Raw genomic sequence first — 16,469 nt, 5'->3', positions numbered from 1 at the left:
AAAAACTGACCCAGGAAACTACAGACCAATCAGCCTAACATTAATATTCGGGTAGATCCTGGAAAAGATAATTAAAAAAAAAAAACAGATCTGCCAACACCTAGAAACGAGTAAAGTGATAACTAGCAGCCAGCACGGGTATGTTAAAAACAGGTCGTGCCAAACCAATCTTATTTCATTCTTCAACATAGGGACTAAATTAGTAGACCAGCGAAATACCGTGGACGTAGTCAACTTAGATCTCAGCAAGGCATTCGACAAAGTAGACCACAACCTGCTTCTTGGTAAGCTAGAAAAAAAGTGGGATAGATAGCGTCACCACCAGATGGATTCGCAACTGGCTGACGAGCCGTACTCAACGAGTAGTCCTTAATGAGTCTACGTCTACCTGGAGAGAAGTAAGCAGTGGGGTACTACAAGGTTGCATCTTAGGCCCAGGACTCTTCAATATCTTCATGGATGAGGGAATAGAAGGGTGTTGTGGCCCGCCAGCAGCCTGCGGAGCTGGCAGCGGAGTCGGACAGTGAGGAGGCTGGGGAGGACCATGGGCCAGTCCTGGAGTCTGGGGAGGGCTCTGACGAGGGCTCTGCATCGGAGGCAGAGATGGGGTCAGGGCCATCTGGGAGCGATGCATGGACTCTGGAGCCCCCAGAGTCAGACAGCAGAGAAGCAGAGGAGCCTGTTCCTAGTGCACGCATGCGCAGAGCTGCCAGAAGGCAAGAGCACCTAAAGCAAAAGGGACGACTCGGGAGTAAGGCCAGGAGATGATTGGCCCCACCCATAAGGCTTAAAAAAGAGAAACAGAGGCACTTGGGCCTTTTTGCAGGAAAGCAAAGTTGCTCATTCTGTTTCCAGTCGGCATCTCTTCTTTGTTTCTGAACTTCGTGGGGCTTTGCCAAGTAAGGCCTTTGGCAAAGAAGATAAAGGTTGGTGATAATCCCGAAGGATTCATTCCGAAGGACTTGTTTTGCAACTAATTGGGACTCCGCTGGGAATGAACGTAATTCTCAGCTATTACAATAAAATAGGTTTGTTTGGGACTAATTGTGTATTGCAATGACTCCGTAAGCCTACGTCACAACAAAGGGGAATTTACCAAATTTGCAGAGGATACCAAACTGGCAGGAACAGCTAACACAGGATAGCAGCCTTCCAATATTTGAGGGGCTGCCCCAGAGAGGAGGAGGGGGATCAAGTTATTTTCCAAAGCACCCGAAGGCCAAACAAGGAACAATGGACGGAAACTGACCAAGGAGAGATTCAACCTGGAAATAAGGAGGAATTTTCTGACAGTGAGAACAATCAACCGATGGAGCAGAAGTTGCCTTCGGAAGTTGTGGGAGCTTCATCTCTGGAGGCTTTCAAGAAGAGACCGGTCAGAAATGGTGGAGGGTCTCCTGTTTGGCGAGGGGTTGGACTAGATGACCTCCAAGGTCCCTTCCAACTCTCTTAATCTGTCCGTCTGTCCATTCTTCCGCACCGCAATCTCCTCTCCCTTCCAGCCTTGATGATGTTCCCTAGTTGGGTCACAAAACGTCTGCCAGAAGAAAAAAAAAACCCAAGCTCAGAGACCACAAAGGACCCCACCCACTACCCAGAATTCTTCCAAGACAGGTATCCATCCGTTCCACCTTCTTGGGTGTCCCAATGCATAGACGTTCATCGAATGCTACGGCTGGAAGGGATCACGGAGATCTTCTAGACCAACCCCAAGACAAGTGGGTTTATTTCATTTTGGACAAACGCCCGTCCGTTCTTTTCTTGGACAGCCACTCCAAATGGTCCCCATCATTCTACTCGTTCCCTCGTTTCGGTCTTTGTCCGGAGACCGTCCAACTGAAACTCATCCTTGCTTAAAAGGAGCGTCTCCGTTGCGCCAGCTAAAAAAGACAAACAAACACGATTATGGTTTATACGGAGTTGTACAGTTGCTTGTCTGTCTCTATTGAGTCACGTTTGGAGCATTTTCGGTTCCTCTCTTAGGGGAAATGCTCTTTTCAAGGGAGGGGGGGAGACCCCAGAGCCGAGGGAGGGGCTGAGCGTGGAGACCAATATAAGGGGGGGGGGCGGTGCAGACCGAGCTGGGCACTTCTCTTTTAGCAAACTTCGGACAAACTTTGAAACTTTGTCCCACAGGAAGAACATATTGACAGGGCAAAGATCGAAAGAGGGGAAAGTGAAAGGTTGGCCAGAAAGAGAAAATAGGCCCTTTCAACCTCAATCAGGACTAGCTTCATCCCCGCTACAGGTGCGATTCATTTCTCTCTGGGTTGGTTTTTTGGGGAGGTGGGGTGGGGTGGGGGTTCATCTTGGACTAGCTGAGCCAGGAGTCTTGAAAATCAAAAAGAAGGGGGAAAAAAAACATGACTTCAAAGGCAGAAAAGACGTTGGGAGATTAAAAAAAGATGAAAGGAGGAATATTTGCAGCTCGGGGTTTGAGTGAGGAGGTGCTCTCCGTGCTCGGTTTGGTTTTCTGGCAAGGCGTTTCATAACCCAACTAGGGAATATCATCAATGCTAGAAAGGATTTGTGGAGACGAGGAGGAAAAGTGGGAGGAGGAGGACTGTGGGGTCCTTGGTGGTCTCTGAGCTTGGAAGACGTTTCATGACCCAACTAGGGAATATCATCAGCGCTAGGAAGGGTTTGTGGAGACGAGGAGGAGGGGGAGGAGGAGGACTGTGGGGTCTCTGAGCCCCAAATTCAGAGACCACCAAGGACCCCTCAGATTATAGGATTGCGTGAATTTGAGGATTAGCTTTCGCTTATATGAGAATTGGGGGGGGTGGGCTTTGAGGAATGAAGGGGGCACCGGGCAGGGGCTGCCATTTAGAAAAAAAAAACCCCACCCAGATAAAAAGGAGAGGGGCCGTGTCACCCATGCCGAAGAAAACAAGGTGAACGGTTTAGGAGTCACCTCTGGAGTCGCTGCGGTTCTCTTCCGGAAAAGCAGCCATGTTGAGACACTGCCTCGGTTTCCCCTTCGGCACAAGAAGGGACGGTCTCCGAAAACCTTTGAGTGTCAGGAGACGGAGAAGGAGGCTGAAGCGCGGAGCGGAAGGCAAAAAAATCTCCTCTTAAAATTAGGAATTTTAGTTTCCTTCGTCGGGGCAGGGATATTCAAATCCTCTTCTTCAAAGGCCTGTTTTGTTTCCTGCCGAAAAGAAAGAAGGGAACGTGGGGTGGGGGGGGGAGGAAAAATGTTGGGGTGGGGCCTTCAGAGGTTCTGCAGAAGGTCCCCCCAAAAAGAGACAGTTCTCGTTCGCAGTTCTGGGTTTTTTTTTTGTGCCAGGAGAATTTGTGTGTGTGTGTGTGTGTGTGTGGAAACTTGGAAGAGGTGCCAGGAGTTGTGAACCGAATACCCAAATAACTCAGAATAACCACAGAGTTGGCAGGGTCCTTAGAGGTCCTCTAGTCCAGCCCCCTTCTCAAGCAGGAAACCCTAGACTGTTTCAGACAAGTGGTTGTCCCGTCTCTTCTTAAAAACCTCCAGTGTTGGAGCAACCCACAACTTCTGGAGGCCCAGACGGGGTGCAGATGGTATCCTGGTGTCCTTCCTTGACCAAAAGGCCAGGAGATGACTTCTGAGGCTAAGGAGGCCCTGCAGGGTTCAGAAGCAATAAAGGAGAATATTTGTAGCTCAGGGTTGAAATGGTGCTCTCTGAGCTTGGTGGTTTGCTTGTAGACGTCTCATGACCCATCTAGGTAACATCATCAGTGCTACCTAGAAGAGCCTGCAAGAAAGCAGCTTCTGAAAAATTATGGAACAGTCCACGAATTCTCTGTGTGTGTGTGTGTGTGTGTGTGTGTTTGTGTGGTCTTGTGACCCTTGTATTGTGCTTCCAGGTATTTGGGGAAGGGTCTCAAGATGATCCGAGACTACCAGGATCTGACCATGACTCTTGAGCCCGAAAATGAGGACGCCCCCCGGATCAAAGGTGGGTTTTTATTCAGAGACGGGGTTGCCGGATTGTCTCGCAAAGGGCTTTCCACGAAAGACCCCCAAGGCCACGCTCTGCAATCCTCGATCCGTGGCTCATTCCTTGGGCAGGGGGGCTCCAGCTGTGCCCCCATCCCCGTCCCCAATTCTTGAAAGGTCCCGAGTAAGGGACCTTTAAAAAAAGAGGAACAGTCGTAGTTAGCAATTCAACAACTGCTGTGTTGTGAAATGCCACGATTTGTGGGTTTCGTGGCATTGCGTGGCTCCCCCCGTTTTCAAAAGCATTCTCGTAGAGAATTGTGATTAAAGAGAGTGGAAGCTTCAGGTCATCCGGCTGAATCAGTTACAGGCCGTCCTCGACTTATGACCACAGTCGAGCCCCCGAGACATCGGCGGCTGAGCGAGACCGTCCTTAAGTGAATCGGGCCCTGTTTTTAACTTCTCTTTCTTGCCACGATGGTTTAAGCGAACCCACCGCCGTTGTTAAATGAGCAACGTGGTCGTTAAGCGAATCCGGCTTAACCCTGTCGATTTGGCCTGCCAGAAGGTCACGATATATATATATAATTAATTATAGGTTACATCTGGAATTACTAGGAGTTTAATGCTAGGTCAGATGCTCCGTCTCTCTTATTACTCCACGGTGTACTCCTAATTCCTATTTTTCTCCTCCTCCTCCTCCTGTCCTTCCGGTTTTTCCTTTATTTCCTCTGAACTGCTCTACTTCTGTCTGACCTGCCTCCTTCCTTCCTTCACTCACCAAGGTTTTTGCAATTGTAGCACCTTTAATTAATTTAATTTAATTAATTCAATTTATATGCCGCCCCTCTCCGAAGACTCAGGGCGGCATATAAATTGAATTTAAAACAGCTTCCTTCACTGGCTTGGGGAATTAGAATAGAATAGAGCCGGGAGGGACCTTAGAGGTCATCCAGTCCAGCCCACTATCCAAACAGGAAACTTTATCCCATTCCAGACGGTTGGTTGTCCAGTCTCTTCTTGAAAAATCTCCAGTGTTGGGAGCACCCACAAATTCTGGAGGGAAGCCACGCGCTGTTTCTACAGATTAACAGAGTCGGAAGGGACCTCGGAGGTCATCCAGTCCAACCCCCTGCCCCAGCAGGAGTCCCTGCCCCATTTCTGACCAATGGCAATCCAGTCTTTTCTGGAAAGCCTCCAGGGATGAAGCTCCCACAACTTCTGTTCCATCAGTGGATTGACATGTTGCTCTTGGAGGGGAATTGGGTTCTCGCATGGGGTTCCCTCTGAACTACAATTCCCAGCATCCTCTCTGCCTTGGTGATAGAGCGGCTGGGAATTAGAATCATAGAGTGGAAGAGCTAGAAAGGATTCTGGAGAGGAGTCCATCTTGTTTTTCAATCTTGGCAACTTTTAAACTGGGTGGACTTCAACTCCCAGAATTCCCCAGCCGGCATGGCCGGCTGGGGAATTCTGGGAGTTGAAGTCCACTCAGTTTAAACTTTGTTTAGCTATTCCTTCCAGATTCCAGCAAACAAACAAACCTGGTTATTAAGGTTTGGGAAAGAAACCAATGTTGGCTCCCTCTTTTCTTAGCCCCTCTGAAGCTCCCCAGAAGCCAGACATGGGTGCGACGTACATTCCCCAGCCGGCGCCTGGTTCTAATCCTGCTGCTTTTGAGTGTCATCCTCACCATCTCGGTTATCGTCTTTGGAGTCAAAGGTGAGTGCGTCGCTTACGCCCGAAAATGGCGTCCTTACGGCCTGAGCAAACAGCAAAAGCCGAGGGGGAGCGGTGACCACCAGGTGATCCCCAAAGGAGGAGAACATTTCTCTTCCTCAACCGTTTTTTCCCTTTTCCTCCCATCAGGACATTTTTACAACTCGGAGTTGAAGGAGACGCAGGACAGCGTAAAGAGCCTCAACGAAACGGTTGGGAAGAAGTTCGCCTCCCTTCAGGATAAAGGTAAAAACTCGCCCAGATTACTCCCGGATTAATAAGCGGGACCTTGAAGGTCATCTAGTCCAGCCCCACACAACCCCCCCCCCACAAGCAGAAGGCCCTACAGAAGGCCCATTTCAGACAAGTAGCTGTCCAGTCTTTTTTTTTTTTTTTAAACCTTCCAGTAATGGAGCACCCACAACTTCTGGTGGCAAGCAGTTCCACTGGTGAATTGTCCTCACGGTCAGGAAATTTCTCCTGAATTCTAGGTTGCTTCTCTCTTTGATTAGTTTCCATCCGTTGCTTCTTGTCCTCCTTTGTTCTGAAATGGCGTAGGGTCTCCCGCTTGAGTAGGGGGCTGGACTAGAAGACCTCCAAGGTCCCTTCCAGCTTCTATTCTGATTTCTGAGCTCACTTCTGAGTCCTCCTTGTGTCTGGACTACCTCGCAGGGCTGGTTTTTCATTCCAGCTCTGTTTTGCAGAGAACGACTCGGACGCAAAACTGAAGGAGATGGAAGCCAAAGTGAAGCAGTTGACGGAGGAGGCCGACGGGGGTAAGGAAGGAAAACCCGAATTGTCTCGAATTGCCGAAAGACCAGATCCAATTACAGGCAGTCCTCGACTTACGACCAGAAACGAGCCCCCACATTTCTGTCGCTAAGCAAGACCATCGAGTTTGGACCCGTTCTACAACTCCTCTTGCCACCGTTGTTAAGCGAACCGCGGCAGCTGTTGAGTGAGTCACACGGTTGTTAAGCAAACTCGGCTTCCCCGTTGACTGGGATTGTCGGACGGTCGCAAAAGGGGATCGAGTCACCCAGCAACCGTCGTAAGTACATGCATTGCCGGGTGCCGAGCGTCTGAATTTGGATCCCGTGACCACGGGGAGGCTGCAACGGTCGTAAGTGTGAAAAAAAAACGGTTTTCCAATGCCGTTGTAACTTGGAACGGTCACTAAGCAAATAGCTCTACGTCGAGGGCAACCTGTATGGATTTTATCCCTGGTGGAAGCAGCCGAGCCACGAGGAAGGTGTAACCTCTGGGTAAAATTCCGCCCTTCCCGCCTGGCGCCCACGGGAGGGACGGCTCGGATGCCAAGGCAGCTTTCATGTGGCCCGTCTGCCTGGCACCTGCGGCGGCTCCGTTGGGCTGAACCCTCTTTGGGGGCATTTGCAAAGGGCAGGTTACGCCTCCCTTGGCACCCACCGAACACGGGGAAAGGCACTGGCAGACTCAGCCCATCCCCAAGTTTATTTTATTTTATTTTATTTTATTTCAATTTATTTTATTTTATTTTATTTTATTTTATTCTATTCTATTATTTTATTTTATTATTTAATTTCAGTTTATTATTCTATTCTATAATAATTCTTTTAATTCTTTTATTTTATTTATTTTATTTTATTTATTTGTTTATTTTATTTCAGTTTATTATTCTATTCTATTCTTTTATTTTATTTTATTTTATTATTTCAGTTTATTATTTTATTTCAATTTATTATTCTATTCTATTCTATTATTTTATTCTTTTATTCTTTTATTTCAGTTTATTATTCTATTATTTTATTTTATTCTTTTATTCTTTTATTTCAGCTTATTATTCTATTCTATTCTATTCTATTCTATAATAATTCTTTTATTTTATTTATTTTATTTATTTGTTTATTCTTTTATTTCAGTTTATTGTTCTATTCTATTCTTTTATTCTTTTATTTCAGTTTATTATTCTATTCTTTTATTTTATTATTTTAGCTCATTATTTTATTTCAGTTTATTATTCTATTCTTTTATTTTATTTTTTTATTTTTTATTTTTTATTTTATTATTTTTTATTTTATTTTTATTTTTTTATTTCTTTTGGGTTTTGGGGATTTTTTTTGTTTGTTTGTTTTGTTTTGTTTATATGCTCTCCATCTCACTATCCAGAGAGATTCTGGGTGGTTTACAATGCAATAAAAAATAGAAATAGAAACAATATAAGTTGTGAAACTATTCCTAATTGGGGGACATTCCATCCGTCTTTTTAAAATATGTTCTTTCTTTTTCTTTTTTTCTCTCTCTCTTATTTTCTTTTTCTTTCTTTCTTTCCTTCCTTCCTTCTTTCCTTCCTTCTACCCTCCCTTCCTGCATCTTTCCTTCCTTCCTTCCTTCCTTCCTTCCTTCCTTCCTTCCTTCCTTCCTTCCTTCCTTATCCCCACCCTCCCTTTCTTTCTTTCTTTCTTTCTTTTTCCTTCCTTCCTTCCTTCCTTCTACCCTCCCTCCCTGCATCTTTCCTTCCTTCCTACCTTCCTTATCCCCACCCACCCTCTTTCTTTCTTTCTTTTCTTCCTCTTTCTTTTTCCTTCCTTCCTTCCTTCCTTCTACCCTCCCTCTCTGCATCTTTCCTTCCTTCCTTCCTTCCTTTCTTCCTTCCTTATCCCCACCCTCCCTTTCTTTCTTTTTCTTTTCTTTCTTTTCCTTCCTTCCTTCTACCCTCCCTTCCTGCATCTTTCCTTCCTTTCTTCCTTCCTTATCCCCATCCTCCCTCTTTCTTTTTCTTTCTTTCTTTCTTTCTTTCCTTCCTTCTACCCTCCCTCCCTGCATCTTTCCTTCCTTCCTTCCTTATCCCCACCCACCCTCTTTCTTTCTTTCTTTTCTTCCTCTTTCTCTTTCCTTCCTTCCTTCCTTCTACCCTCCCTCTCTGCATCTTTCCTTCCTTCCTTCCTTCCTTATCCCCATCCTCCCTCTTTCTTTCTTTCTTTTCTTCCTCTTTCTCTTTCCTTCCTTCCTTCCTTCTACCCTCCCTCCCTGCATCTTTCCTTCCTTCCTTCCTTCCTTATCCCCACCCACCCTCTTTCTTTCTTTCTTTTCTTCCTCTTTCTCTTTCCTTCCTTCCTTCCTTCTACCCTCCCTCTCTGCATCTTTCCTTCCTTCCTTCCTTCCTTATCCCCATCCTCCCTCTTTCTTTCTTTCTCTTTCTTTCTTTCTTTCTTTCCTTCCTTTCTTCCTTCCTTCCTTCTTTCCTTCCTTCCTTATCCCCACCCACTCTCTCTTTTTTCCTTTTCCTTTTCCTTTTCCTTTTCCTCTTTCTTTCTTTCTTTCTTTCTTTCTTTCTTTCTTTCTTTCTTTCTTTCTTTCTTTCTTTCTCTTCCTCTTTCTTTCTTTCACAGCCACAACCCACGTCCTCAACCAGCTGAAGGAGCTACGTAAGAATAACATCGCTCTCAATTGTGACTATCAGGACTTCAAGCTCAACCGGACAGGTGCGGAGGGAGAGGGCAGCGGGGCGGCCGGCCGAGCTACACCCTCGGCGTGCCAAGAGTGAGGCCTGGCACAGAGGCTGGCCGAAAGGAGCATCTCCCTGCTCATCTTCTTTCGCCAGGGTTGGCACCCGCAGCTCCCATGCCACGGCCCTGGGGGCTCTTCGATCTTTCAGCATTTTAATGTTTGTAGCTCAGGGTTGGTCTTCCTCCTCCTCCTCTCCTCCTCCTCTCCTCCTCCTCTCCACAAGCCCCATTCCCTCCTAGCACTGATGATGTTCCCTAGCTGGGTCATGAAACGTCTGCTAGAAAACTCCCAAGCTCAGAGGCCATCAAGGACCCCACAGTCTTCCTCCTCCTCCTCGTCTTCCTCCTCCTCCCTGCAAACATCTGCCAGGAAACCCCCCCCCCAACTCACAGACCCCCCCCCCTTCAAAGGACCCCACCATCTTAGCCTTCCACTTAGCCAATTCGCATCCTGGGCAGATGGGCTGCTTCCCTCTGTGGTCGGCTCCCGAGGCGGAGCTGAGGATGCTGACCCCCAGTGCATGATGGGAATATCCCTCCCTTTGGTGCCCAGCAAGGTTAGCCGATGGCTCTTCCGGAGATTGGCTTGGAACGAATTCCGGGATGAATCACCAGGGATGGGACGAGGCCTCCTTTTCATCTCTGGGGAGCTTCTCCCCATCGTTTTTTCGGCTGGGCGTCCTCTGCAAACATCTCAAGGTGCCACCTGCATTTTTTGGGGCACCTAAAATAATTCCCGCAGGGCGTCTGGAGCCTCGCCCTGCATTTGGGATCGGTCCAGATCCAGCCAGTTCTGCAACATTTTGTTGTTTTTCGGATGTTTTTCCATTTGCTTTTATTCTCTGCCAAGCCTCCCAGCAGCCCTCTAAACAGAATTAAGAATAATGTCGGTCGTCCTCGACTTAACGACGATTCGTTTAGTGACCATCGGAACGGCACTGAAAAAAAGGGGGGACAGGATCGTTTTTTTCACACGATCGCAGCCTGATCAAAATTCAGACGCTGGGCTGCCGATTCGTATTTACGACGGTCGCAGCGTCCCGGGGTGGGGGTGGGGGAGTCAGGTAAATCCCCTTTTCAACCTTCTGCCACAAGCAAAGTCAACGGGGAAGCTGGATTCACTTAACGACCAGGTGATTCATTTAACAACTGCGGCAACTCGCTTAACAACGGTGGCCAAAAAGGTCATAAAATGGCCTTCCTTGAATAAATGTCTCACTTAACGACAGAGATGTTTGGGCTCCGTTGAGGTCGTAAGTTGAGGACTCCCATACAGGAAAGAAGTATTTTCCGTCCCCAAAAATGGCACGAGGGGAAACCACTCTGTTACGATGCCCAGCGAAGCGCTTATCGATTAATGACAGGATTTTCTCACCGCCCAGAAGGAGAGGCAAGGCTAGCTCAGCCTGATGGGTGTTGTAGTCCAGCACAGTTGAAGCTCTCTGCCTCTCTTCCTTTCGTCTTAGCTGGTTTTCTTCCTTTTCTTCCCAGACCGAAAGGAGGCCTGCTGTCCCAAAGGCTGGGACGCATTTCGGAGAAGCTGCTACTGGGAAAACCAAAGTGGGAAATCGTGGGAGGAAGCCAAAGCCGAGTGCGAAAGCTACGATGCTCACCTGGTGATCATCAACTCCTACGAGGAGCAGGTAGGTACTGATAGGTTCCTACCTGTGTGGCTGTTTGACCCAGGGAGAAGTTGGATTAAACCAGTGATCTCCAGACGTGGCCCCTTTAAGAGTTGTGGACTTCAACTCCCAGAATTCCTCTGTCAACATTGCCTTAAAGGGGCCAAGTTTCCTGGCTGAGGAATTCTGGGAGTTGAAGTCCACAACTCTTAAAGGGACCAAGGTTGGATACCCCTGGATGAGAGCAATATTTTTTCAAGTTTGCCCATTTTAAGAGGAGTGGACTTCAACTCCCAGAATTCCACAGCCAGCCAAAGTTTACATCCACAAGTCTTAAAGGGGCCAGGTTTGCTGGTTGAAGAATTCTGGGAGTTGAAGTCTGTAAGTCTTAAAGGGACCAATTTTGCTGACTGAGGAATTCTGGGAGTTGAAGTCCGCAAGTCTTAAAGGGACCAATTTTGCTGACTGAGGAATTCTGGGAGTTGAAGTCCACAAGTCTTAAAGGGACGAATTTTGCTGACTGAGGAATTCTGGGAGTTGAAGTCCGCAAGTCTTAAAGGGGCCATTTTTGCTGACTGAGGAATTCTGGGAATTGAAGTCCACAAGTTTTAAAGAGACCAAGGTTGGAGACCCCTGGATGAGAGCAATATTTTTTCAAGTTTGCCCATTTTAAGAGGAGTGGACTTCAACTCCCAGAATTCCCCAGCCAGCCAAAGTTTACCAAAATGAATGAATAAATATGGCTAGTTTATTTTTTGCGTTTTTAAAAATTGGGTAACTTTCTTAATAGACGGTGGGAATGCATTTGACATAGTATATCAAATAGATGGCCTGACAATTAATTAAAGAGGAAACTGATATGCCGGCTAGGGAATTCTGGGAGTTGAAGTCCACCCCGCTTAAAGTTGCTGAAATAAAGAGTTATTTCTATCTACCGGTTTCACTTCCCAATGTATTTGACTAGATCTTTTTAATTCTATTTATTGTTTTACGCTGGGAGGACATTTCTTCACTGGTAGAGCAAGATTTTCGGGTGTTGAGGTGCCTCAAGTTTCCACTTTTCTTCTTTTCTGACAGCAATTCGTGGCGGTCCGTGTCAGGCCAAACTTCATGTGGATTGGGCTGACGGACACGAGCGGCAGCTGGAAGTGGGTGGACGGCTCATCCTACACAATAGTCTCACGGTAGGTTCAACTGGAAGGGTTTCTCCCCCCCCCAACACCCCCCAGAATTCCCCATTGACTATCCAATCGATAGGCAGCCTCGAGAGGAACTCTTGAGGCCATCTACACCATCCCCCCACCCCACACCCCATTTAGCACAGCAGGGGGATTCTGGGAATGGAAGTCCAAGCATCTTAAATCTGCCAAAAGATTGTTCTGCAGAGGTAGTCCTCAACTTACGACAGACTTTTTAACATCTACTTATGACCTGTCCTCACAGTTATTTTATTTAATTTTAATTTTATTATTTTGTTTTATTTTCATTTCAGTATTTTTTATTTTGTTTTGTTTATTTTATTTATTTTATTTTAGTATTTTCTTTTACTTTATTTTCTTTTAGCATATTTTATTTTATTTTTATTTTATTTTAGTATTTTGTTCTATTTTTATTTTTTTTTAGTATATTTTTATTTTTTATGTTAGTATTTTGTTTTATTTTATTTATTTTATTTTAGTATATTTTATTTTTATTTTATTTTAGTATTTTAGTATTTTATTTTACTTTATTTTATTTTATTTTATTTTAGTGTATTTTATTTTATTTTTATTTTATGTTAGTATTTTGTTCTATTTTATCTTGTTTTATTTTGTTTTATTTTATTTTAGTATTTTATTCTACTTTATTTATTTTATTTTACTATTTTATTTTACTTTATTTATTTTATTTTACTATTTTATTTTACTTTATTTATTTTATTTTAGTATATTTTATTTTTATTTTATTTTAGTATTTTAGTATTTTATTTTACTTTATTTTATTTTATTTTATTTTAGTGTATTTTATTTTATTTTTATTTTATGTTAGTATTTTGTTCTATTTTATCTTGTTTTATTTTGTTTTATTTTATTTTAGTATTTTATTTTACTTTATTTTATTTTAGTATTTTATTTTAGTATATTTCATTTTCATTTTAGTATTTTGTTCTATTTTATATTGTTTTATTTTGTTTTATTTTATTTTAGTATTTTATTCTACTTTATTTTATTTTACTATTTTATTTTACTTTATTTTATTTTAGTATATTTTTATTTTTATGTTAGTATTTTGTTTTATTTTATTTATTTTATTTTAGTATATTTTATTTTTATTTTATTTTAATATTTTAGTATTTTTTAGTATTTTGTTCTATTTTTATTTCATTTTAGTATTTTAGTATTCTATTTTATCTTGTTTTATTTTGTTTTATTTTATTTTAGTATTTTAGTTTATTTTATTTTAGTATTTTATTTTAGTATATTTCATTTTCATTTTAGTATTTTGTTCTATTTTATCTTGTTTTATTTTGTTTTATTTTATTTTAGTATTTTAGTTTACTTTATTTTAGTTATTTTATTTTAGTATATTTTTATTTTTATTTTATTTTAGCATTTTGTTTTATTTTATTTTAGTATTTTATTTTATTTTAGTATTTTATTTTATTTTAGTATTTTATATTTCACCTTATTTTACTTTAGCATTTTGTTTTATTTTATATTTTGCTTTCGTTTTGCTTTTTTCTTTTGTTTGAAGGTGTGAAAATCTTAACCAAAACTTAACCAAATCCCCCTCTCCCACCGGCCCCGGCCCCAGACTCACGGCGCCCATCTTGTCTCTCTGACTCAGGGACTGGTGCCCCGAACAGCCGGACGACTGGTACGGCCACGGACTGGGTGGCGGGGAGGACTGTGCCCACCTTCACGAGAACGGCTGCTGGAACGATGAGCATTGCAGTCGGCTCTTCGGCTCCGTCTGCGAGATGGAGATGGATAATTAAGGGGAACAGGAAGCCCACCCCCCCACCCACAGATCCCTAAAACGGACAATCAACAATCCTGGTTTGGACTGGATGCTGGCTAGAATCCTTGGTTTGCGCTCAAGATGGTCGCTTCCATCTTGAGACTGGGACTTCCGGTCTTTGGCGGCCTCCATTGTTCCTCCCTTCCTCGCTCTGTCTCCCACTTTACAGGTAGTCCTCGACTTACAACCATTCATTTAGTGACGGTTTGAAGTTACGATGACACTAAAAAAAAAAAGGGACTTTGGACCGTTTTTCCACACTCAGCGACCGTTTTGGCATCCCCGCGGTCGCGCGATCGAAATTTGTAGGCTTAGCAACTAGCGTGTACTTATGCCTGTTGCAATGTCCTCTTTTGCGACCTTCTCTGGGAACGTTGGATTCACTTAACAACCGCGTGACTCGCTGAACAACGGCGGTGATTCGCTTAGCAACGGAGGCCAGGACAGTCGTACAATGGGGCAACACTCACTTAACAACTGTCTCGCTTAGCAACCGGAATGTTGGGCTCAACTGTGCTCGTAAGGTAGTCCTCAACTTAAGACCAGGATTTCCATTGTAAGTCAGGACAGTCATAAATCAAGGTACGCATTACGACCGGATCCAATTTTATGCCTTCTTTTTTTTGAGTGTGGTGGTCATTAAATGAGCCACAATTGTTTTGTGAATGCCATGAGTAAGGAAATCAATGTATTCCTATGTGCATGTTTGGCTGGAAACAGGGAAAAATATGTCATAAAAGTGGGTGGATCATAATTTTTACAAACAAATAAATAAATTGACCACAGAACTGGGTCGTAAGTAGCTTTCGGGGTGGTCCGTCGTAACTCTGAACAGTCGCTAAACTCGTTGGTGGTAAGTCGAGGATTACCTGCCTGCTTTGACTGCAAACTTAGCGGAAGGGGACAACGGTCAGAGGTCCGAGTTAAGTTTGACCTCTTCCCTGGCTAAGAAAGCCCATTTTGCTGATGTGTAACTTAGATGTAAATGCATTAAAGGATCCATCAGATCCAGATCCCCTCCTCAGCATCAATTAGGCAGGTAATCTGGATGGCTGCGGGAATAAATATAAACCCGTTTTGGAGAGTGAGGACAATAGAATAACAGAGTTGGGAGGGACCTTGGAGATCTTCTAGTCCAACCCCCTGCCCAAGATCATAGAAACCTAGGGCTGGAAGGTACCTTGGAGGTCCTAGTCCAACCCCCCTACCCAAGATCATAGAAACATAGGGCTGGAAGGGACCTTGGAGGTCTATTAATCCAACCCCCTGCCAAGATCATAGAAATCTAGGGCTGGAAGGTACCTTGGAGGTCCTAGTCCAACCCCCCTACCCAAGATCATAGAAACATAGGGCTGGAAGGGACCTTGGAGGTCTATTAATCCAACCCCCTGCCCAAGATCATAGAAACCTAGGGCTGGAAGGTACCTTGGAGGTCCTAGTCCAACCCCCCTACCCAAGATCATAGAAACATAGGGCTGGAAGGGACCTTGGAGGTCTATTAATCCAACCCCCTGCCAAGATCATAGAAATCTAGGGCTGGAAGGTACCTTGGAGGTCCTAGTCCAACCCCCCTACCCAAGATCATAGAAACATAGGGCTGGAAGGGACCTTGGAGGTCTATTAATCCAACCCCCTGCCAAGATCATAGAAATCTAGGGCTGGAAGGTACCTTGGAGGTCCTAGTCCAACCCCCCTACCCAAGATCATAGAAACATAGGGCTGGAAGGGACCTTGGAGGTCTATTAATCCAACCCCCTGCCAAGATCATAGAAATCTAGGGCTGGAAGGTACTTTGGAGGTCCTAGTCCAACCCCCCTACCCAAGATCATAGAAACATAGGGCTGGAAGGGACCTTGGAGGTCTATTAATCCAACCCCCTGCCAAGATCATAGAAATCTAGGGCTGGAAGGTACCTTGGAGGTCCTAGTCCAACCCCCCTACCCAAGATCATAGAAACATAGGGCTGGAAGGGACCTTGGAGGTCTATTAATCCAACCCCCTGCCCAAGATCATAGAAACCTAGGGCTGGAAGGTACCTTGGAGGTCCTAGTCCAACCCCCCTACCCAAGATCATAGAAACCTAGAGCTGGAAGGGACCTTGGAGGTCTTCTAGTCCAACCCCCTGCCAAGATCATAGAAATCTAAGGCTGGAAGGGGCCTTAGACGTCTTCTAGTCTAGTCCAACCCCTTGCCTAAGATCATAGAAACATAGGGCTGGAAGGGACCTTGGAGGTCTTCTAGTCCAACCCCTTGCCTAAGATCATAGAAACCTAGGGCTGGAAGGGACCTTGGAGGTCTTCTAGTCCAACCCCCTGCCCAAGATCATAGAAACATAGGGCTGGAAGAGACCTGGCTGAGGAATTCTGGGAGTTGAAGTCCACCAGTCTTAAAGCTGCCAAGGTTGGAGACCCCTGTTCTAGCCCAATTCCCTGCTGGAGCAGGAGACCCTGTAACCTGTCCAATCTCTTCTTAAAAACCTCCCGGGTTCGAGTACCCACAACGTCTGGAGCACCTACAATGTTCTCATCTCTTGGGGTTGAGAAACCCCACCTAGGTCTTCTCCGAAAGGGCCGGTCCAAAGGTCTCCAAATTCTGGCAGACGTGACTGGCAAAGGAGCAGCTGTTTCGTGTAGGTGCCCAGACACGTTCTCTGGCCGAGCCATCCGTCACGGAGCAATAAAGGATGTGACACAACTTTGGTGATGGCTTCCCTCGTTGACTCAC

General features: G+C 44.8%; 1 protein-coding gene across 1 annotated transcript; it reads left to right on the top strand.

Annotated features, from left to right (window-relative positions):
• Positions 1 to 2,101: 2,101 nt before the first annotated feature.
• LOC117656529 (asialoglycoprotein receptor 1-like) lies at positions 2,102 to 14,547 on the top strand. Its single transcript, XM_034404696.3, has 9 exons — positions 2,102 to 2,248; positions 3,844 to 3,935; positions 5,513 to 5,638; positions 5,786 to 5,881; positions 6,340 to 6,411; positions 9,007 to 9,099; positions 10,615 to 10,766; positions 11,823 to 11,929; positions 13,572 to 14,547. The coding sequence occupies exons 2-9, from the start codon at positions 3,866 to 3,868 to the stop codon at positions 13,720 to 13,722; spliced, it is 867 nt and encodes a 288-aa protein (XP_034260587.2). The 5' UTR covers positions 2,102 to 2,248; positions 3,844 to 3,865; the 3' UTR covers positions 13,723 to 14,547.
• Positions 14,548 to 16,469: the final 1,922 nt, after the last annotated feature.

This window comes from Pantherophis guttatus, chromosome 4 (assembly GCF_059756535.1).
Source record: "Pantherophis guttatus breed Tessera chromosome 4, ASM5975653v1, whole genome shotgun sequence".
Taxonomy (NCBI): Eukaryota; Metazoa; Chordata; class Lepidosauria; order Squamata; family Colubridae; genus Pantherophis; species Pantherophis guttatus.
Note: the sequence above shows the minus strand (reverse complement) of the source record. Positions and strands in the feature narration are given on the sequence as shown.

Bases quoted from the DNA above. Each gene is read 5' to 3' on its own strand.
- LOC117656529 (XM_034404696.3), top strand. From the start codon at position 3,866: ATGATCCGAGACTACCAGGATCTGACCATGACTCTTGAGCCCGAAAAT. The intron at 6,412-9,006 runs GTAAGGAAGGAA...TTTCTTTCACAG, and splicing joins GACGGAGGAGGCCGACGGGG to CCACAACCCACGTCCTCAAC. The intron at 10,767-11,822 runs GTAGGTACTGAT...CTTTTCTGACAG, and splicing joins TCAACTCCTACGAGGAGCAG to CAATTCGTGGCGGTCCGTGT.